Here is a 22,864-nt window from a genome sequence, read left to right on the forward strand (position 1 = left end):
GGCTATAAGAGTTAAATATGTTTTAGAATAACAATAAAAATACTAAAGGAAAACATAGAAGAATTCCTTTATAAACCTGGCATGAAAAAGACTTTACTTACTTCGACCCCATAAAGCCCTGGAGAAAAGATGATATATTCAGCTAAGTAAAAAATAAAAACTTCTGTACAAAATAAAAAACTAGAACTATTAGACATAAGCAACATCAAAAGAGAAATGGCAAACTAGGGGGAGTTATTTGCAGCTCCTATTACAGTGCCTTAATTTATAACATACTTCTAGAATTTGATAAGACAAAAACCAGTGAACCCAATATAAAAGTAGACAGGTCACAGGAAAGGAGATAAATGTATGAAAAGATGTTTGATCTCACTCCTAATAGGAGAAATGCAAAGTAAAACTACACTGAGAGCATTTATTACTTTTAGATTGGCAAAGGTCCTTAAGTTTGATAACATGATGTATAGTTTTCAGTTGCTGCTATAACAAATTACCACCAACTTAAAGACTTTTACATTGACAACACAAATGTGTATCTTATAGTTTTGTAGGTTAGAGCCCAGCTTGGGTCTCGCTGGGCTAAAATCAAGGTGTCAGCTGGGCTGTGCTCCCTCTGGAGGCTCCAGGAGAGACTGTGTCCTTTTGCTCTTTCCAGCCTCTACAAGCCGCCCGTGTTGCTTTGCTCATGGTCCCCTTCTTCAATTTGCAAAGGCAGCAGCATTGCTCCTGGCTGTGTCTTTCTTCTATCATCACATCTTCCTCTGACTGACTCCTCTGCTGCCTCCCTCTTCCACATTTAAGGACCTTTGTGAATTACACTGGGCCCATCTGGATAACGCAGAAAAAAATCTTATCTTTTTGATAAGTCTTATCTTTTTGATTAAAAAAAAGTCTTATCTTTTTTATTATCTTTTTTTGATAAGTCAGCTGATTATCAAACTTAATTCCTCTTTGCCGTGTTAACTAACGTATTCACAGGTTCCAGGGGTTAGGATTTGGACATCTTTGGGGGCCACTATTCTCCCTACTATGCATACTGTCAGTGAGGTTGTGGGAAACAGACTCTCATCATTCCTACTGGGAGGGAATATCCCCTACAAGGACTATGTAGGGTAATTTGGCAATATCTATCAAGATTTAAAATCCACATAACTTTTGATCCAACATTCCATCCTGAGAACCTAGTCTACAGATATACTTACTTGCACTAGATGAAATGATGAATGTCCAAGATTATTTACTATAGCAATGTTTGCAATAGCAGAATAGCATAGTAATGTTTGTAATAGCAATTTGAGATGTAATAAACAACTCAAATGTTTATAAGTAAGAAACTGATAAGATTAATGATCATGCATCCATACAAAAGAATGGTATGCAGAAATTTAGAAGAATATTCTCCAAGGTAATTAAGTGAGGAAGAATAAAAGGAAGGGGGAATAGGATAGTATATAGTGTGCTAACTTGCTGGTAGAAGCTGGGAACCAGGAGAGAATTTATATTTGTATTTACTAGTAAGCACATAAAGAAACCCTTGAAAAAATACACAAGAAACTAAAAATAATGACCATCTATGGCAGAAAGAATGAATACGTAGGAGACTTTTAATTACATCTCAAAACACGGGTTCACACATGTATGCACACACGTACACGCATCTTGCAAGACTCAGTTGAAATGCCAACTTCTCTAAAAGACCTTCCTCCTTTCTGAACCCCTTTTCTAGGCCATTTCTAACTCCCTGGACATTTGTGCCATATTAGGGCTCCTGCACTCTTTGTATTACCTTAATTTGTGCAAAACCAGAACAGTGATTTGAAGAAGGACAAAGAGAAGGAGGACAAGAAAACATGAAGAGGAAGAAGCCACTTTCTGAATCTTTAGGAGGAGGGGATTTAAATGTTTATCAAAAAGAAACATGCATTTTCAAACGATTGAGAAACACTACACTGACATAAACACTTGGGGGACTGGGATAATAGTCTCCAAATGCCACTCCTCACACTGCATTCTGATCATTCATTTATGTCTGTCTTCCCCACTAAATCATCAGCCCCTTCAGAGAATGGATTTTGCAATTTCCTCACACACTGTACACGATCTATTTGAAAGACTGAATGAGAATTGACTTCTATTCCTTAGTAGAGGAAAGGGATGGCAGCTTGAGAAAAATGAACACTCAGGCACATCAATGTTAGAAAAGTTCTTCCGTATCCTATAGACCGGAATATAGCTATGTTTTCACATGGGTATCTTTTACTACATTCAGTGTCTCTGAACTGGAGTTGTATCCACAGTGGCTGTTGTTCAGGCAATGGTTGTGGTGCAGTTGTCACTGCCCACATCACGACAACTTAACAGAGCTGTTTATGCTGTCACGTCCAATGAGGTCTGTGCAAGACGACCACATAATTTTATCCTCCAAACTCACACTCTTTTGAGAATGAAAAGGGACACTAACCAGATGGGACGCCATGACAAGAGCAAACCTAGATTGTCGCAGGCAAATGTGGACAGATGAGGTGCCGTGTTAGTACTGCCTACGATGGATTTAAATGTCATTCACAATGTCTTCAAAAAGAGTGCACTATGATAAGCATTTAAATTGGAAATGACCACATCCACAAAAAGCACAGAAACGACCATGAACATAAATTTGGTAATCGTAAAACAAATATTCATTTTTGGAGGAATGGGCATAGTTCCGTGTTTTCTTACAAAGCAAACACCTAGTATTCATGGAACCTTAAGTAAATACTTACAGGTGTCCAAAGATGTGTTACATCATTTTGATAGGAAATATGCAAAAGGGTTGCCTTTTAAATGACAGACAAGGCAACTGAAAGCAGGAGAATTTGCCAAGTCCCTCAAAATTGATTTAAAAATTTAAAAAATTAGAAAAAATCCTCCAAAGTAAGGAGAGGCTCTGTGACTAATCTATGTTTCAGGGCTATTGCTAGGCATTATGGCATAGGCTAAAGCAGTTTTTTCCTTCTTTCTCAGTGACACATGAAGTCACGGTGTATCTAACAATCAATGGCACCTTAGCTTCAACGAGATACCATATTTTGTCTAGATCAATGAGAAAGAACCCTTCTCATCAGTGCATACCCGCTGTATCTGGATAGAGATGATTTCTGAAGGTGGTTTTATCACATCCCCTTGGTTCTTCCTGGAGATATGCTCAAGCCAGACTTCAAGCCAAGCCTCCAGCCAGAAAGCAAGAATCCCTGAATGGACTTGGCTAGCTCTTTTACCCAGATATGTTTGCTAAAACTCTAGCAGAATTAAAAGATTGTAAAAGCTGTCTTTAGCAAGCCATAACATTTGAATCTAACATCTGGGACCCTGGTACTATTTCATGTTACACCACCAGTACCATTGCCCATAGGTTACATAATAATGACACTAACAAACACAGTCACTCTGCAATTGTGGAGTGATGAGAAGTTTGTGGACACAAGGGGTCAGCTATTTACAATGTCACATTGTTGCAGAGTGGGTGAGCACAACACATCTGGCCAGGGTCTCCTACCCTTTGGCCAGCTTGCTGCCTTGCACCTCATATGAGCTAGTCCTGGATTATCAAAAATGCACCTCATATGTGAAAGAAAATCCCTACTTCGTTTGTTTTGTCGTTGTTGTTGTTGTTGCTGTTTTATTGTTGTTGTTGTTTTGAGACAGAGTCTCGCTCTGTCACCCAGGCTGGAATGCAGTGGTGTGATCTCGGCTCACTGCAACCTCCATCACCTAGGTTCAAGCTATTCTCCTGCCTCAGCCTCCTGAGTAGCTGGGACTACAGGTGTGCACCACCACGCCCAGCTAATTTTTGTATTTTTAGCAGAGACAGGGTTTCACCATGTTGGTCAGGCTGGTCTCAACTCCTGGCTCAAGTGATCCACCCGTCTTAGTCTCTCAAAGTGCTGGGATTACAGGCATGAGCCACCATGCCCAGCCCAAAATCTCTATTTCAATAAAACTACTTAAACCTGTTTCTTGACTTACATAGTCAAAATCTTCAACTGTCATATTAAATTATACATATATACACATATACATGTGTGTATGTATGTACACTATGTATATTATACACAGTTATACATACATATATACACATATACATATATACACATATGTTGTATATACATTTATGTGTGTATACATACATGTATGTGTATATATGTATGTATAACTAAATATATAGGAAAATTATGATTCTAAAATCCTGGCATTTTTGATAATCCAGGACTAACTCATAGTTGGAAAGAGGGTTTATTTTTGTCCCTAGTATCTCTACTTCTTTCTCTCATGACACCATAGTTAAAGGACCCAGAGGCAGAGTCTTTACCAAAGGAAGAAATATTAGAGTCAAGATAGAAATGACCAGTCAGGCATTCACCTTTAAGACTTTTAGCCCAGCTCACTCAGCTTTTTTACCGATCTCTAAAACTCCTTCTCTCCTGAATTCTGGGAATAGGCTTGGGGAACTGACTGATTTCTCTAAGTGTGAGGCTGATGGACCAAGGCCCTACACACTGCTCAGAAATAAATCCAGCCTTCTTCCCTGTCCCAAATAAATAGTTTCAGCACCCTCATCGCTTTCTGGAGGGCACATTGGGTGTCACAAAATGGTGCAGCCTGAGAAGTAGAATAGCTGCATCCCAAAGGCTTCCCCAGCCCATTTCATCCATCCTCACCCATGGTTATGGGCCAGCCACTCCCTGCAGCATGTCTTACTGCCAAAGCCATACCCCTCAGGTGGGGCCTCTAGACCCCTGAATGTCTGTAGCTCCAATGTAACCAAACAAAATGCCAGTGTCAATTTAACCATTTCCCCAGGGTTGGTGATTTACTCTGATCCAGCAGAACTAGGACTGGGTTTTCTCCCATGTAAACTGAGGAATATAAGTTGTTGGATCTCGAGTGCCCCTTCCAGTGGAAACAGTCTCTCATCCACATTATATTCTCCAACTGAGCTTCCATATGCCCAAATGCCATAGTATTTGCAAGACAGCTGTTTCCAGATTCAAGGGAAAGCTTGTGGCCACAAAACTGACCACACGTAGAAAGATCCAGATGGTAAGTGACCAGATCATCCCATTCCAAATCCCAGGGCAGGTCCCTTTAAGTAACAGTTTAGTTGGCCTGGAGTAATCTCTCTGGCACCTTTCCTGCCCTTTGCTGTACCCCAGGTCAGCCAGTGGCTCTGTCCTCAAGCCATCTTCACTTTTGCATGCAAACCGTGGTGGACAAGCCTATTCTCTCTGCTCATGCTTCACCAGAGGTCACTGTGCACCCCCCAAAGAAGGATGTGGTCAACAGAGCAGACCCAGAAACTTGAGTTTGTGTCACTGGAGCAGACACAGCAACCTCTTTGGGGATGCCTGAGTCAAACAACTCTTCACATCTCTCCAGTGTAGGGAGGAGAGAAACTTGCATCTGCATGAGAGGATCCCATTGGGCCCGGTGCACATGCACTTGTTCATGCCCATTCTGTTCTCCATTTGGGGGCATCTCTTGTGTCACCAGTACATTTCTCCTCTGCCTCCTCATGGATCCTGTCTCACCTGCACCTGGGCCCCCATGCACTGTGCCAATGGAGCATAGCATCAGCCCACACCACTGAGCAGCCCTACCTCCTTCCACTGCCCATATAGATAGGCCTGGGAAATAGGGAAGCCTTAGACAAAGGCAGGATAAGGGAAACAGAAGGTGCCTTGGTTCCCACCTTGGTGTGCCTGCTTCAGGGTCCCTCACACCTGCCCTCCACACTTTTACCTTCATTGTATCTGCCTTTTAGCAAACTTGTCGACAAAACCCCTGCCGAGTCATCAGGAGCTACCCAACCCACAGAGCAGGTGCCCAGTCCTGGAATGAATAAGGAGGCTGATACAGAAACGTTGTGGTTTGGAGTATCTGAGGGGTGTTCCCAATACAAGATAAAGGGGAAACTACCAATCATTTCTCTGCTCTGTAGATCTGTGTTTATTCTACCCAAACTTACCCTCGTTTTCCCTCCTTCTTAACAGGGTGCCCCAGACCATCATCAGACCTTGCTATGACCCGGCAACCCACCTGATAACACAGGTACCAGGCTTTTGAATCCTTCAGCAACTGAAGTAAACAGCCAAAGCCACATGCATCCAGCAGAAACCATCCCCCCAGTTCTGTGGAAGACTTGTGTCCTTGGTATAAGAAAACAACCTTTAAGAAATATATTTAATTGTGTGTAATCAATTTGGAGTAAGTAATTGCATCTAAGCAAATGTAGCACATGTATTAGAGGGTATTTTGAAGAACAGGCAAGTGTTTATTGCAAATCAATTTCTCAGTTTCAATGCACTTCAGCTCTTCCAATGACATCTCACCTCTCAAATGCTTCTACGGGGCACTAAATATTTCTACATCAAACTTCATTACATCATTGAATTTCAGACATAGTCCACCCACAGGGAGATGGGTATAAACTCTTCGGTGCTCTGTTTGGTTTGTGGAAAGACAAATATTATGCAGTAATTCCCCCTTATCCACAGTTTGGCTTTCCAACATTTCAGTTACCCATAGTCAACTGCAGTCCAAAAATATTATATTTTGAAAGAAAGATGGAGACCACATTCATATAACTTTTATTACAGTACATTGCTATAATGAGTTATTATTGTTAATCTCTTACTGTGCCTAATTTGTCAATTCAACTTCACCATAGGCATATATATATAAGGAAAAAAAAATAGTGTACATGGGATTTGGTACCATCTATGGTTTCAGGAATCCACTGGGGGTCTTGGAACATATACCCTGTGGATAAGGTGGGCCTACTGTTCTCATGGTCGTGTTTCTTTACTGTGAAAAATAATGGACTCCCCCTTGATATACTTTATCATTTATATATTGCTGCTTACCCAGAAACCATCATCTCTGATGGATTCTGTGGAGGGTTCAGCGTGGCTGGCCCTCACTGGGGCCCTACTATGTGCACAGCACCATAAACATATTGAAGTGCTGTGGGACTATAGAGAAGAAAAGAGAGAAAGGGGCAATACAGTTGGAGCTGGGGGATGGATATGCAAACCACTGACAAGAATGGGAAGCAGCATGAAATCAGTTCCATTACAGAGATTCATCCAAGGAGCACCATGAAATGGGCTATTAACTCAATCTTGGTGAATATACAAGCAAATTACAATCTACATGGAGAAGGTAGTTGTACTGAATCTTGAAAGATGTGTAGTACTTTAATCTTGCCACTAATCTGACTTGCTTCAAACACGTTATCTGGCGTGATAACCAGATATTCTGATTCAGTCAATCTGGGATAGACTGAATTTTATAAGCATTGCAGGTGATTCTGAGGCAGGTGGCCCAAGACCACGCTATGAAAAACCTGCACCAGGGCACAGGCTGCCTGGAAGGAAGCAAGCACAGATGAGGTAGAAAGGTAGGATGGGACCAGGTCACAGAGAGCCTTAGGTGCCATGCTGTGAAGGTTCATCTTTATTCTATCAGCAAGGGGGAGTCATATCTGTTTTTAAATGGTTTCCTTTGCTGCTTGAAAGGTTTAAAAAGTTCTAACCTCTTTTAAAAGCACAGTGTTTAGAAGAATCCACATGCTTCCTAGGTATCTACAAAGCAATTGTAACTACTTCACTTAATAATGTTATGTTTCATTTGAATACAGAGCTTTTGGTATGAAGAGTTAGCAAGAATAGATTGGGATGACTCTTGGGGCTCCCCTGCTTGGAAAAAAATACAAATCTTGGTGGCTGCCGGGTCAGCGTGACCACGCTTTCCTTTTCTTCTCATTTGCTTAAAGGAGTGAGGGAAACAGGTACAGGAAGCTGGGAAATTGAGACAAATGTATTTTGGTATTCTTGTATAAATGCGGAAACCACAAGTGCAGACAACTTCAGATTTGTGCATTAGAAAGAGAAGTGCAGACACCTTCAGATTTGTGCATTAGAAAGAGAAGTGCAGACACCTTCAGATTTGTGCATTAGAATGCCCTAGAAGTTCATTTAAACGACAGGTGTTCTTCTTGAGAAGCGGTTCTCAAACATTCCTGTTTCAGGACTCCTTTATTCTCCTATAAATTATTGAGGACCCCAAGAGCTTTTTTACTTAATATGAGTTATAGCCACATTATTTATTAAAAATTAAAACTAAGAATTTTAAAACAATTTATTTAAAAACAATAATAAATCATTACATGTTAACATAAATAAACTTCTATTTTAAAAATATATTTTACCAAACCAAAACAAAGATTGAATGAGAAGAGTTGAACTGCTTTGCATTTTTGCAAACTTTCTTAATGACTAACTTCACAGGAAACAGCTGGATTTTCATATCTGCTTCTCCAATATCAGATATCAAAATCTGTTGTGATATCGCTGAGTTTTCTCTAGAAAACTCCCCTGTACCTTCATGAGAGAATGGGAGAATAGAAGGCAAATGACCGACTAGTTTTATTGTGAAAATAGTTTGGACTTTTGCAAAACCCCTCAACCAGTCTCCAAGACTCTAGAGTCTCTAGAACATATTTTGATTCTAGAGTCCATTGGTCTGACATAGGGCAAGAGTACCAGAGGCACAGCTAAGCTTGAGAACCACTAGATGATACCCACTGGAAGTCCTGAAATGCCACGTGTTGTACAAATCTAGAATGCCTAGGAAGATGTCCAGGAACTCTAACTCTATTTAGGACTGGGAAGTAGAACCAAAATTAGGTTAAGCAGCAATTGTGAGTAGTTGAAGATGAATGAGAGGAATGTCAGAAAGTATCCAAAAATTGGTTTTTAAAAATTTTTTGCTCCAGGAGAGCTGACAACACTATGTATCAAAAAGACTCTTTTTTTAAAAATGAGAAAGCTTGTTTTAAAACATAACTCTTCATGTCCTACTTCAAAAGATTCTGAATTCCACAGCAGCGAGAGCTGGACAAAGGTATTATTAACCACTTTTACAACTGATTCTGACGTACTAATAGGATTAGGGGGACCTCAGCTATACATCATGTATTTACGTTTTAGACATAATAAAAAGGCAAACCAATTGTATTAAAGTGACATTAATAGTGATTCCTGTTCCTAATTGAAAACATTTTTCTAGAATTTTCATCTCCACCTGAAAGATAAAAATCATGTACCCATAACCTAAGTATTACAGGCATAGTACCTACTGGCAAATATAGGCTTTTGCATACATACATATACACATACATATTATTTTTAAAATCTAACTCTAAATTACAGAGGATGGAAAATTCCACTGTTAATCATAAAAGAAATAAGAGATTCCTTGTTTTCATAATAAACTTTTAAGAGAGTTTGTTCCTAATGGAAACTCATTCGTGGGGAATCAAAATCTTCATGGAAGGGGAAAAGTACCTTCATATATCATCTACATTGAGGATGCAAATTGTAGAGAAACACACACCAAAGGATTTGCATTTAATCAAATCTAGAGCAAGACATTTCAGAAGCATCACTACCGTGTGTAGAAGGCTTTCCCACCAGGGTCAGGCTGAGCTTTCTAGGAGACCAGGACCCCTTACCAAGGAGTGAACACCACTCACAAGAAATTCTGCACTGCTGTTAAGAAGAAAATCCACCAGAAACATCCAGAATGGAAAGTGGTAAGTCAACGTCAAATTATCATAATTTTAAAAAACTTTAATCCTAATTTTTATTTTTGATAACACAAAGTCATAATATAAAACAAAGATTAAGGAGAAATCTCCTAACTCTGGCCTAGAACATACAAAAATATAAAACACAGATCAAGGACTAGCTATTTAAAACTCTTGGTAACATTTTCCTCATTCTAGTTACATTTAATTACTAACTGTTAGATTTTGTTTTGCTTCATAGAGTTTAGAGAGATATTCTGAAAGATCAACTCAATTGAACATTATTTTCATAAAATGAGGACTTGAATATCAAAGCATTCTTTTCAATATATAGTGAAATTTTATGTTAACAATTTTCAGTAAGCTCTCAACTATAGAGAAAGTGCAGAAGAAGAATTCACATTCATATAGAACCTGAAACATCTTTTATTCATGCATCTTGCTTTAGACTTTTAAGACTAAGAAGCAAGGTCATTCTATTTACATATGCTAAGGAAGAGTCTGAGCTGTTATTTCATGAATTCAGACTGCATATAGATCTTTCCCCGGTTGTTCATTCTGGGATACAAATGTGAATGGTCAACAGAGAGCAAAGCCCACCTGTTCAGGAACAAATTTAAGATCGAAAAAGTCAGCACTTTAAATGTTAACAAATGATGACAGCAGGAACATTTCAAATATGCCTTGTAAAGTACTTTAAAAGAAAAATTAATATTTTTTAAATGCCATAATTCTTCAAAGTCTGAACTCAAAAGATAAGAAGTAGAACGAGCCCTAAGAGCATCTATCTTCTGCAGCATAAAATTGGTTATTAGCTGTGGCAATATTTAAAAATTAATAAATTATATTGTATATACTTGAGATTCACAGCATGTTATCATGTACACACAGATAGTAAAGATGGTTACTATAGTGAAACAGATGAATACATCTATCATGTCACTTAGTTACTTTTTTGTGACAAGAGCATCTAAAATCTACTTACTTACAAAAATCCCTAATGCACTGCAATGTGCTTAACGATAGTCCTTATGTTGTACATTATATCTCTAGACTTTCATCCTACATATTGGCTACTTTGTATTTTCTGATCTACATCTCATTTCCTCCCCCACCCCAATCCTACCTATGGTGACCAGTTTTATTTATATATTTGATCTTTTTTTTTCCCCCTAGATTCCACACGCAATATTTTTCTTTCCGTGTCTGGCTTGTTTCACTTAGCATAATGTCCTCCACTTCCAACCAAGTTGTGGCACATGGCAGGATCTCCTTCTTTTTAAGTCTGAATTTTATATATTCATACACACACACACACACACACACACACACAGAGAGAGAGAGAGACATCATATTTCTTTATTCATCCATCAACAGATGGCTGTTTAGGTTGTCTCCGTATCTTGGTTATTGTGAATAATGCTGCAACGAACATTGCAGTACAGCTTTTTTTACAAGGTGTTAATCACACCTTCTTTGGGTATTGGATTCAGCTATGAAGGTACATTGGGAGGGGTTTGTGGATACCTATGGTGTGGGCAAATCAAATGTCAAAAAATCCTAATATGTTAACTGATTTGACCTTGTATCTTTAAAAGTTAGTCTTTATTTTAAGTTTAAGACTTCATAAATAGGCCAGGTGCGGTGGCTCATGCCTGTAATCTCAGCACTTTGGGAGGCTGAGGTGGGCGGATCATGAGGTCAAGAGAGCGAAAACATCCTGGCCAACATGGTGAAATGCCGTCTCTACTAAAAACACAAAAATTAGGTGTGGTGGCACACGCCTGTAGTCCCAGCTACTTGGGAGGCTGAGGCAGGAGAATCGCTTGAACCCAGGAGGTGGAGGTTGCAGTGAGCTGAGATCGTGCCACTGCACTCCAGCCTGGTGACAGAGCGAGACTCCATCTCAAAACAAAACAAAAACAAAAACAAACAAAAAAAGATTTCATAATGTGTATTATTTTCTGCTTAATAAGGGATGCCCCCAGCACCAGACCTGGTACCTGAGCCAGACGCTGACCCAACACACTATATTGCCATTGCACTGTCCAGGACCTGATTCTTGGCATTTCCCTGACAGGCAGAGAATGGTCAAACATAGATCCATCCACCAATGACCCATTCAGGATTTTAATTCTACTGTCTTGAATGACAGTGTAGCTACATTCCAGTGTCATGAGGGACTATAATTCAGAGAGACATTCTCTACCATCTTAATTGTGTCGTTGTCCATCACGTAACTCAGAATATAAATTTTTTATTTCTAAAGTTATGGGATGATTTTGCTTTTTCTTTCTTTTTCTTTGTTTGAACTATCTCTTTATTCCTTTACATAAAGTCACAAACTCCTGCTTAAAAATATTAAATAATTTAAAAACAGTAACAGGTACCTCAGAGAATGTCATCAAAAATAGTAAAATAAGAAGGTGCCTTAAGTGCCATAAGTGTATTTGATAATTAATAACTAAAACAGTTTAAAAATCACCTGCATTTTAAATGATAAATTGATGTCAGAATATGTGTTTGATTTGATGGAGAAAATGTTTAATTTTGAAAAACAATCTTAAGGTAACATCACCATTAAATCTACTACGGACCAAAGTCTTCATCATTAAAGTATACGAGAAGAAGGAGATGACGTGACTGAGACAATTTGTTGCATGGACACAAACACAGTCCTACAGTGCAAAAAAAACAAAAACAAAAACATCTTTTTCCAAATTCTGAAGGATGAGTTGATTCCTATTAAATTTGCCTGTGCTTTCTTTCCGGAAGCACTTGTCTTTGTTTTCTTAACAACTGACCTGAATGTAAGTTTGTATCTAGAGTATTTGAATAAAAACTCTTAAGCTCTCCTGGTGTATGCAGGTGTGGATTCTTTAAATAGACACAATGCAGAAGGGAAAAAAAATGTTTGGAAGTAGGAATCCTGGTAAAATTTTTAAACTCTAAATATCATTCCTCCCCCCCACCAAAAAAAAAGGGTGGGAGGTAGGATAGATTATGAAACTTTCAGAATTCTCAAAAACATGAAGAATACTCAGCATGATATTTTAAAGAATCTGTACCAGTTTCCATTGCTTTGTTCAAATTTACTTTAATTCACCTTTTGTGCTTTTGCAAAATGTAAGCACTCACTTACCTACACCCCTGCTTCAGAGCTCGGTTATCCCATCAGTCCTGGTTTGTTACTACCCAAACTCCCATGAAACCCCAGAGAAAGATTTCACCCTCACCTCTTAGGAAACTGCTCTTTCCCATTTTTCTAAAGACCTTCACCTTTCCAGACTCCACGGTCTTTCTTACCTTTGTTTTCCTCAACTTCTCTAAGGCATTTCTTTTATTTCATAAGTATTTATTGAGCACCTACTAAATACTAGATACTTGACACCACTGATTATTCCTTTCTCTCTAACGCTCTTTCTTTCATTTTCCTGATGCTACTACTCTGGTACATTCCTACATTTCTGGTCTCTCCTCCCTGCACGCCTCCCCCTTGAAGTCTTTCTCTGTCCCCTCTCTTCCCCTGGGTAGCAGAATGGTAGCATTTCCCAAGGCTTGAGGCTTGAATTTCTACTCTTCTCTTGCTACAAAGTCTTCCTTGGAGAACTTTACTTTCTTAGCTTCAATTACCATAATTCTAAAGATGCTTCTTAGATGTACAGTTTTTACCAGGTCCAGGTTCTCATATCTCCAGGATATTTTTATTTTTTATTTTTTCATGTCACCACAACCTCAAAGTCAACATATTAAAAACTGCATTCTTCTTCCCCCGTCAAAACCAACTGTTTCCCCAACCTTCTTGACTTCTCTTATTCATCATAGCGGTTTTTTGGTGTGTGCACGCATGTGTGCGCACGTGTGTGCGAGCGTGCGCATGTGCATATGCGTGCGTGTGTGCACGTGTGTGCACATATGTGTGTGCATGTGTGTGCACGTGTCTGCACGCACGTGTGCACGCATTGTGTGCGCGTGTGTGTGCACATATGTGCGTGCACGTGTGCGTGTGCGTGTGTGCGTGTGCACGTGTGTGCACATACACGTGTGTGCGTGCATGTGTGTGCACGTGCATGTGCGTGTTTGTGTGTGGGTGTGTGTGCATGTGTGTACATAGGCGTGTGTGCATGTGTGTGTGGTATGTGTGGTATGTGCACATGCGTGTGTGTGCACGTATGTGTGTTTGCATGGATGGTGTGTGTGCATGTGTGGTGTGTGCACGTGCATGTGTGTGCGTGTGTGGTGTGTGTGCCTGCAAGCGTGTGTTTGCGTGCGTGGTGTGTGTGCGTGTGTGTGGTGTGTGTGCATGTGTGTGTTTGCGTGCGTGGTGTGTGTGCGTGTGTGTGGTGTGTGTGCGTGTGTGGTGTGTGCATGCGTGCATACGTGTGTGCATGCATGTGTGTGTGTTTGCATGCGTGGTGTGTGTGCGTGTGTGTGGTGTGTGTGCATGTGTGTGTTTGCGTGCGTGGTGTGTGTGCGTGTGTGTGGTGCGTGTGCGTGTGCGTATGTCTTTTCCCTTGAAAGGTCTCTTAAATATGTCCTTTCCTTGTCATTTCCAGTGTTTCTGGCTAGCCTCCGTTTTACCATTTCCCACCCTCTCGGTTTTCTCATCACCAGCCCATTCTAGAATCTACCCTCAGACTGAACTTCCAAAAAATATGAGAGCCATAATACTCTTCTGTCCAAAAAATTCAGTGGTTTCCGTACCTTACAACATAAACTGTAAATTTTTGCAGCCAACTTTTTGGACCTTTAAGATGTCCATTATTTTCAACCAAAAACAAACGTTTTCAACAAATATTTACAGAAAGCTTCCTGTGTTCCAGGCACTAGCACTTGGGATGCATCCATGAGTAAAAACAGGCAAAGTCCCCGCTTCGTGGAGCTTACATTCTAGCAAGAAGCAGACAGACAATAATAAATGTGCTCCATAAGGAAACGACATAGGACATAATAGAGTGGCAAGTGCAGCATAGACAGAAAAACTAGAGTAGAGTAAGGGGATCAGTAATATTTTCTGGGGAGGATGCAATTTCAAGTATGTTCTCCTTGAGAAGATGACATTTGAGCCAAGACTTGAAGGAGACAAAAGCATTTAACCATGTGGATAATGGGGAATAGAGTACTCCAGACAGTAGAGACAGCCAGTGCAGAAGTCTTAAGGCAGAAGTGTGCTTGGGGCACTTCAGAAACGCTGGGGTACAGTAAGCAAGGAGATGAGTCTTAGGTGATGAAACCCTGTTTCAGGGAATAGGGTCATGTAAAGTCATTATGAGGACTTTGGTTCTTCCTGTGAGTGTCACGGTGGACCACTGTAGGGTTTAGAGCAGAGCAGTGACACAATTGAACTTGCTTTTTCCAAGGATCACCCTGTCTACTGTGTTGCAACTAGACCAGGGCAGGGTGGAGGTGGAAGCAGGAAAACCAGTCGGAAGTCTGCTGCATTATTATAGAAATTGCAGTGGGTGGAGCCTGGATATTAGCAAAGGAGTAAAGAAAAGTCAGCAGACTCTGGATGTATTTTGTAGGTAGCACCATCAGGAATTGCTAAAGAATAGACTGTGAAAGATGAGAGAGAGGAGCCTAGAATGACTCTATAGCTTTGGGACTGAGTGACTCCAAAGACGGGCTGCCATCAACTGAGATAGGAAAAGTTTCAGATAAAACAAATGTGGAAAGGAAGAATGGAGTTCATATTTGGACATGTGGAGTTTGAGATGTCTACTAGACATCCAGGCATAGATGGATATCCAAGACTAAAGTCCACGTCTGGGCTGGAGATACCCATTTGAAATGCAATTACATCTATATGGCACTTAAATCTAGTATCTCCAACTGTACTCATTCCTTACCCCTGCACACATCTTTTCTGCTTTCTGCCTCTTTGTTCTTGCTCACCAATGCCTGCTGTCTACCAGGCTGTTCTCCTTCCTCCTAACCTGTCCACATGCTCCTCAATCCAGCCTAAGTCGCATCCCTTCCCACAGAACTTCCATCAACAATCCAAAGTGTACTCTTCCCCCTCCCCTGCTCTTTCACACGTGAATGTCTCATTTCTCTCACTAAAATAAGATCTCTTTGAGGACATCTGCTATATGTTCTAAAGTTATTTTGCATCCCCTGTGGCATATAGCCCCATGCTTTGCACTAAGTCGGTGCCAACTGGTACATAAGACTGATTGTTTTATGACAAAACTTCAGAAGTTTTCATCTGGATATTTGCCATCTCATGAACTTTATTCCTCTATTAATCACCATGTGGTTATTTGTTAAACTTATTTAGAATAGGTGTATTTCCCCTAGGCTTTTTGGCATACACATAAAGTATAGATTGCTAATTCAGATTAAAATCATCAATTAAAAAGCACTTAAAAAAAAAAAAAAAAACCAAAGCAGAGACAGTCTGCAAATACACAAAGGATCCAGCCTGGACCTCCTCAACTCCCAGGCCCTCCTCCTTCCCAGAGCTGTCTAAGTCCACACCGACCTCAGTAAGTCAGATACTCCCCCTCTTGCTCAGCCAGGACTGTGTAGATTAGAGTTGACCACCCCACCTCCACAGGAACCTTCTAAAGGCCTAACTCGTATGTATATCTGTGGTTCTCCAACGTCAGAGAGCATCAGAATCACCTGGAAGGCTAGGCCCCACCCTAGGGTTTCTGATTCGGTACATTTGGAGTAGGGTCTGAGAATTTGCATTTCTAGCTAGTTCCTAGTCAATGCTGATGCTGCTGGTCCAGGGATCACATTTGAGAATGACCAATGTATATTCTTTGACTTGTCTGTCTAGCTTTGACCCCTGCCTGGTTTTGCCTGGTTTGGAGTTGCTCTCCTACACCAGCCTGCTTGATGTGTACTAGAGCTGTCATAGCCACTGGCCGTACCACCACCCCACCCACACCCTTACTTTCTGTACTTCAGTCTCAGAAGTTGAGGGTCAATTTGTGCCCTTGGCCTTAATTTCTTTCTGCCTTTTCAAGACCTCTTTCCATCATTCTGTCTCTCTTTTCTAAGCCATTAGTCTTCCCCCTGTCCTGTTTAAATATTTTCAACTCTCTCTCACTCATAAATGCATAAATAGATATAAGAACATAAGCAAACCTCTCCTTGACACCATAATTCTCTCTAATTATCACTCAATCTCGTTTCCCTTTCTCATTCAAACTTCAAGAAGAAATAGTCTCCCCTTCCTGTGTCTACCTCCTCCATTGACATTATTATCTGCCTTCCAGCCACCCCACACTTCTGAATTACTCTTGGTAAGCTCATTGCCAACCACTGAATTGAAAGCAAGAGATGTTTTTCTGTCCTTATCTTCCTGAACTACTCTGTTGCCTCTGACTTTTTTTTGTTTCTTTCTTGAAATCTCTTCCCCAGATTTCTAGGATGCCTTATTCCCCTGGTTTTTCCTGTTTCTTCTCCAATTAGTCTTCCCATATCTTCTTCATAGGGTTCTCCTCCCTTCCTCTGACAACCATTCAAATGTGACTGTTCCCCAGGCTTCCATCTTGAATCATTTAGTCCAGAGCTTCCAAACCTGTGTATTGGAAATCAGTGTTATAGGCATTACAAAGATACTGATCCTCTCAGCTCTTGGAAGTAGACTGGCCTGTTTACCCCAGTATGCCAGGTGCTCATTATTGTTTTCTATGTGTGCCACCATGTGACTTTATCTTTCAATCACTCCCCCAACGGATTTTATCCTCTTTCTTGGTTTCATTACCATCCACATCACAATGGTTCTGAAACTTACATACTGAGAGCAATTCCATGCTGCAAACTTGAGCTTCACCTTTGAATCTTCTTCTCTCTCATGTTTAAATAACGTTCAAACCTGTCTGATCCTTGCCCTCCCATCCACCACTACTCAGACCCCATTGGCTCTTGCCTGGATTATTCTAGAACACTCCTGACTGATCTTCCTGCAGCTTTGTGATTCTCAAAACCACCTTCCTCTCAGCTGCCAGAAAAGTCGATCTAAAATGCAAATGAAACCAACATCACTCTCTTAAAAGCCCCCAATGGCACATCGCCTACAGGATGCATTCCAAACTTTTCCCTATACCAGAAACATCATAATTGACCCAGCCTGACTTCCTGTCACTTCCTCTTTCTGTCCTTGCCTCCAGGACTTTGCCCGTGCTGTCTTCCTGCCTATTTTGCCATCACCACACACACCCTACCTTGCTTTAAACCCCAACTCAGGTATCACACCTTGCCTTGCCCGAGTCTCTCTCCCCGCTACAAGGAAGTGATGCATTCTGGGTTTCTCTGACTATCCTAGGTATATTTCTGTTCTTGCAGTTAGCACGTTTGCATCACAATTATTTTATTTAAAAGTATTTATCTCCCCACTAGACAGCCATGTTCTTTTGTATCCCCAGTTCTGACACACAGAAAACACTCAATCAATAATCGATAAATCAATGTGGCCTTAGGCTTTTCCAAAAGTAGAGCATCACACACAATTCTAGAAGCAACATTTAGATTCCTTTGGAACAATCATAAGGTCAGTAAGCTTTAAATTTGAAGCTGATTTCAAAGAAGTATTTCAAGCTTCTTTAATTATAACATATATAGACCAAATTCCGTCAAAATTAGACCCAAATGATGATTCAAATAACTTTGTTTTGCTGAAATAAGGCTGCATGTGCTTTACTTGAATTAAATAATACATTGTCTTGGAACCTGGATTTGTTTTTCTTCTTCATTTTGTATCGGTGTTTTATATGAAGCTTGTTAGTTTTCAAGGAATTTTCACATGTATGTCCTATTTTTGCCTTCTGATCCTCTGAAGACAGCTAAGAAGAGGTGATCATACCCATTTTACACATGAGTAAAATGGAACTGAGAGATTATTACTGTTCCAAGTTAGTGACTAATGTGTAGTTGTGATTACCAGCAACGTCTTTTCTCCAATGCACCATACTACCTCTGGTTGTAGCTTTCATTTCTTCCTTTCTTCCTTCCTTCCTTCCTTTCATTCTTTTTACAATGCAATTTGACTCATAAATGAAATATATTCTAGACTATCTACAAATTCAACCAGATTAGAGATTAATTTAGGTTATGTGGCTCATACATACATTTGTTTTTATATTCTGCCACACACACTGATGCTGAATTCTGCACCAGCTGAATTTGCTGGTAAGCCAGCAACACCTCAACTATAACGGATTTAATTTTAATTAAATGGAAGTTATCTAACCTACTACAGAACAACAATTATAGAGTTAGAAAACATCTTAGAATTCCTCTAGTAGAACCACTAATTTGGTGCATAAATGCTTTCTAGAATAGGCCAAACAAAAGATTCTCTTATTATTTCCTCACCATCCTCAGTAATAAGGTTCTCACTATGCCTAGAAGCAATGTTGTCAATTTTGGAACTTTGGGGAAATGTTTTTCTCTATAGTCTGTTATCTGTCTGTAATTCCCTCATGATGAAAACAGCAAATTTTTCTGGTTGTTGATACTACAAACTGACCTAAGTCTGGATTCCAGTTCCATTGCTTATAAGCAGCTATGAGACCTTCCAAATAATTTAGTCCCAGACCTCAGTTTCCCCATCTGTAAAACAGATCAAATGAAGTAATACATGTAAATTGCCAAGCACTACAACGTCTTCAGTAAGTGAATATAGTAAGTGCTCAATAAATATCTGTTAAATGAATGAATGATTCCTTATTTATCCTCTGCCTTATTTCAAAGCAGTAACTCCTCAGGTTGAATCACCGATTTTCAAAAACAAAACATTTATTTCGTGCAGTAAACCAATAACAAACAACTTTCTTCTTAAGAACATAATCTTCTTAAAACTCCTGTTGACCTGCTCACTCCCATCAGATATAATAGGGCAGGAATACTGTTATGCTGTAACCTAAATCATACAAATCTAACTTCTATCTCATGCATTTAGAAACATCATTCCAAGTTGCAGCCAATCCTTGGTCTTGTGATTAAAGCATAAATTGTAAACCTTGACAGAGTAAATCTTGACAAATCAGAGTACAAGGAAGGGACTTTGAAGAGCTGTTGTGTAGATGATGGAACGGTATGTCTGTCACTTGTAGAGCTTAGATGAGTCTCTATCAAAGACCAGGAGATAGGGCTCTATTGAAGCCACTCTATCAAAGCCACTTCAAATCCAAGAATTCTAGCATTCTATCAAGAAAACGACATCACAATGATCAGCCCCTAAATATGTCCTATGGGAGGTTAACCTAATGATTCCATCCACATTTGTTGTGACTATTCCATTTGCTTAAGTCCCAGGAGACCACAGCAAACGAGTGTATCAAGGCGTGAGAGTGAAGCATACAGTCAAAGATCTCCTGGCTGAAAAACGATCCAGGCAAACAAGTAACTCAAGACTTAATGTAAGTCCCAATTTAACACATTCTGAGGTGCTTACAGGTTCTCTCTCCTCTCCCTTTAACCACACACCAATCCCCCACTTTCTGGGTCTGATATTCTCAAAGCAAAGCCTTCCTTTAACTGGCACGCAGTACACAATCACCCCATGACTGACGATCTCTCTCTCACTTAGTGGTGCCAGCATTTACACCTTAACTTACACTCCCTTTATTTCAATCTCATCCTAGTCTACTTTATGCTGGTTTTCATGCCCTTTTTGAAAGAGTTTTCATGTCTTTATTCATCGGCTATTGACTATATGCCCTTAGAAACAGAATTCCTATTCCCTTATAACTGGATGTCACATAAATCACAGTCAATAAATGCTGGTGCTCCTCCTGACTGAGAAGCCTGTGGAGTGGAGGAACACCAGTAGAGAGGGGCCCTGGCCCTTGCTGGGAACCAGTCATGCGGCCCTGGGAAAGTCACTTTACTCTTCTGGGCCCAATATGAAATGAGTTAGGCAAAATGACCTCCGGGGTCCCTTCCAGCTATAAATATCTCTAACTGTTATTAAAATTATGGCATGTCTGTTAGCAGCCAGCAGGAGCACCAGGAGCTCTGTGATCTTACTGGCTGGCTACTGTGGTTCACAGCAATTGAAAGATGGTGTGTCCTGACTTTTTCATTTCCCCAACCCATGGATTACCAACAAGGGCTTGGTTGGTGGGAATAATACTCACCTTCATCCACATAATTGTTATTCTAAACCCAACAGAGATAACTTAAAAAAATATATATCTGTAACATGCAAAATCAGATTTTAAAATCCTAGTAGGAGACGTTCTGAGTCTAAAATCTTTATCTGCCATCCGTGTCTTTATAAATAGTTCTACTGTATACCCCAAATGTTTAAGTAGTTACATCAGATCTCAGAAAGGATTTTAGAATGGCAATATCATTTGGTTACCAAGATCAACATATAAACACCTATTCTATCAAGTAAAATATAATCACATGAATGTCAGGCATCTGTTGGCACCAGCTGGGTACAGGGCATGAGAGCCGATGACCAGAAATAAATGAGGCAACCATGTCCAGTACCTAGTGCAGGGGCTGATACACAGCAGGTACTGGCTCTTTCAGCATGTCTGCTGAGAATGTTGGCACCATGTTCAACTCTGCTCCAAAATCAAACTCCTGGGACATGCTTCAAATGAACGTTCAATTTCCTCCCATCCAGGAACAGCTTTTATTGCATATTTTATGTTATCCTTTCTTTTCTTTTTCTTTTTTTTTTTTTTTTTTTTTTTGAGACGGAGTCTCACACTGTTGCCCAGGCTGGTGTGCCGTGGTACGATCTTGGCTCACCGCAACCGCCGCCTTCCAGGGTCAAGCGATTCAAGCGATTCTCCTGCCTCAGCCTCCCAAGTAGCTGGGATTACAGGCGCTTGCCATCACGCCCGGCTAATTTTGTTTTTTTGTATTTTTAGTAGAGACAGGGTTTCACTATGTTAGCCAGGCTGGTATCAAACTCCTGACCTCGTGACCGCCTGCCTCAGCCTCTCAAAGTGCTGGGATTAGAGGCGTGACCCACCACGTCCGGCCATTATCCTTTCTTTTCAGTCACCACCTCTCTTCTAGTTAAACAAATGGAGCTTATCTGCCACAGAGAAATCTGAAAAATTGGCTCCTTGTCTGCTCCTAGTTCAGTGCTTCTCACAGTGCCTGCTCAGAATCACCTGGGGTGTGTGATAAAAGTATCAATACAGCAGGGCACAGTGTCTCACGCCTGTAATCCCAGCACTTCGGGAGATTGAGGCAGGCAGATCACTTGAGGTCAGGAGTTCCAGACTAGCCTGGCCAACATGGTGAAATCCCATCTCTACTAAAAATACAGAAATTAGCCGGGTGTAGTGGTTCGTGCCTGTAATGTCAGCTACTCAGGAGGCTGAAGTGGGAAAATCATTTGAACCTGGGAGGCAGAGGTTGCAGTGAGCTGAGTTCATGTCACTGCACTCCAGCCTGGGCAACACAGTGAGACTCTGTCTCAAAAACAGTAATAACAATAAAAATAAAATATCAATCCAAATCTAGTCTCTTAGACTAGAGAGAGAGAAGGAATTCAGAATCTACTTAAAATGAACCATAGCTTCAAGTGGAATCATATGGGTTACTTGACCACAGTAACTGCAACTAACATGAGACAGCAACTAAATTATGAAAGTTGATGAAAGTTTCAGGCAAACTATCAACTGGAAAGACAAGAGTTGCACATAAGGGTAATATCCATCATCAAGGAACAAACATGGTGTCTGCCCAGGGTGAATGAGTGTGTAATTCACACCTTGTATCATTATCAATGCCTATATACAAATGATAAGGCACTATACCAGAGTTAGAGAAAAAGGAAATTTCCATTAAAGGGCATGAAGGCATATATCCAAATGGTGGACATACTTTTTTTCTTTAAAATTTACCTAATATGACTTCTTGCTCAAGATCTGTGGCTATCAAGTCACAGGTTTTGTTTCCTTTCTTTATTTTTTGGTGAGTTTTTACTTTTTATAAAATGAGACACTCTAAACATAATTAATAATAAACCACATTATTTTATTTCATTTTAAAATACAGATCCCTGGACCTATCCCATTTCTACTATTATTGAGTTGGAGCCAAGCCGTGGTCATTGTATCATTTTTTTACAAGCTGCTTGGGTGGTGTCTTTGCACATCATTGTTTGAGAACTTTGCCATAGAGCAAAGAGCAAGTGTCTAAGCCTCACATGTCACAGCCAAGGTTTTTATCTCTCTTCAGATAAGAACTTGCTGAGTTCTTGCTATTGACCCAGTGACACTGGGTCTCTTACAGAGAAAGTGGATA

At 40.2% G+C, this 22,864-nt stretch overlaps 1 protein-coding gene across 1 annotated transcript in view; it reads left to right on the forward strand.

Annotated features, from left to right (window-relative positions):
- POU2AF2 (POU class 2 homeobox associating factor 2) overlaps positions 1-22,864 on the forward strand; it is a 156,680-nt gene that overhangs the window by 106,458 nt on the left and 27,358 nt on the right. The window contains exon 6 of the mRNA XM_073020056.1: positions 19,895-20,004. Coding sequence (XP_072876157.1) covers positions 19,895-20,004 — 110 coding nt within the window. The remainder of the gene's footprint in view (positions 1-19,894; positions 20,005-22,864) is intronic.

The sequence above is a fragment of the Chlorocebus sabaeus genome, chromosome 1 (genome assembly GCF_047675955.1).
Source record: "Chlorocebus sabaeus isolate Y175 chromosome 1, mChlSab1.0.hap1, whole genome shotgun sequence".
NCBI classification, from domain to species: domain Eukaryota; kingdom Metazoa; phylum Chordata; class Mammalia; order Primates; family Cercopithecidae; genus Chlorocebus; species Chlorocebus sabaeus.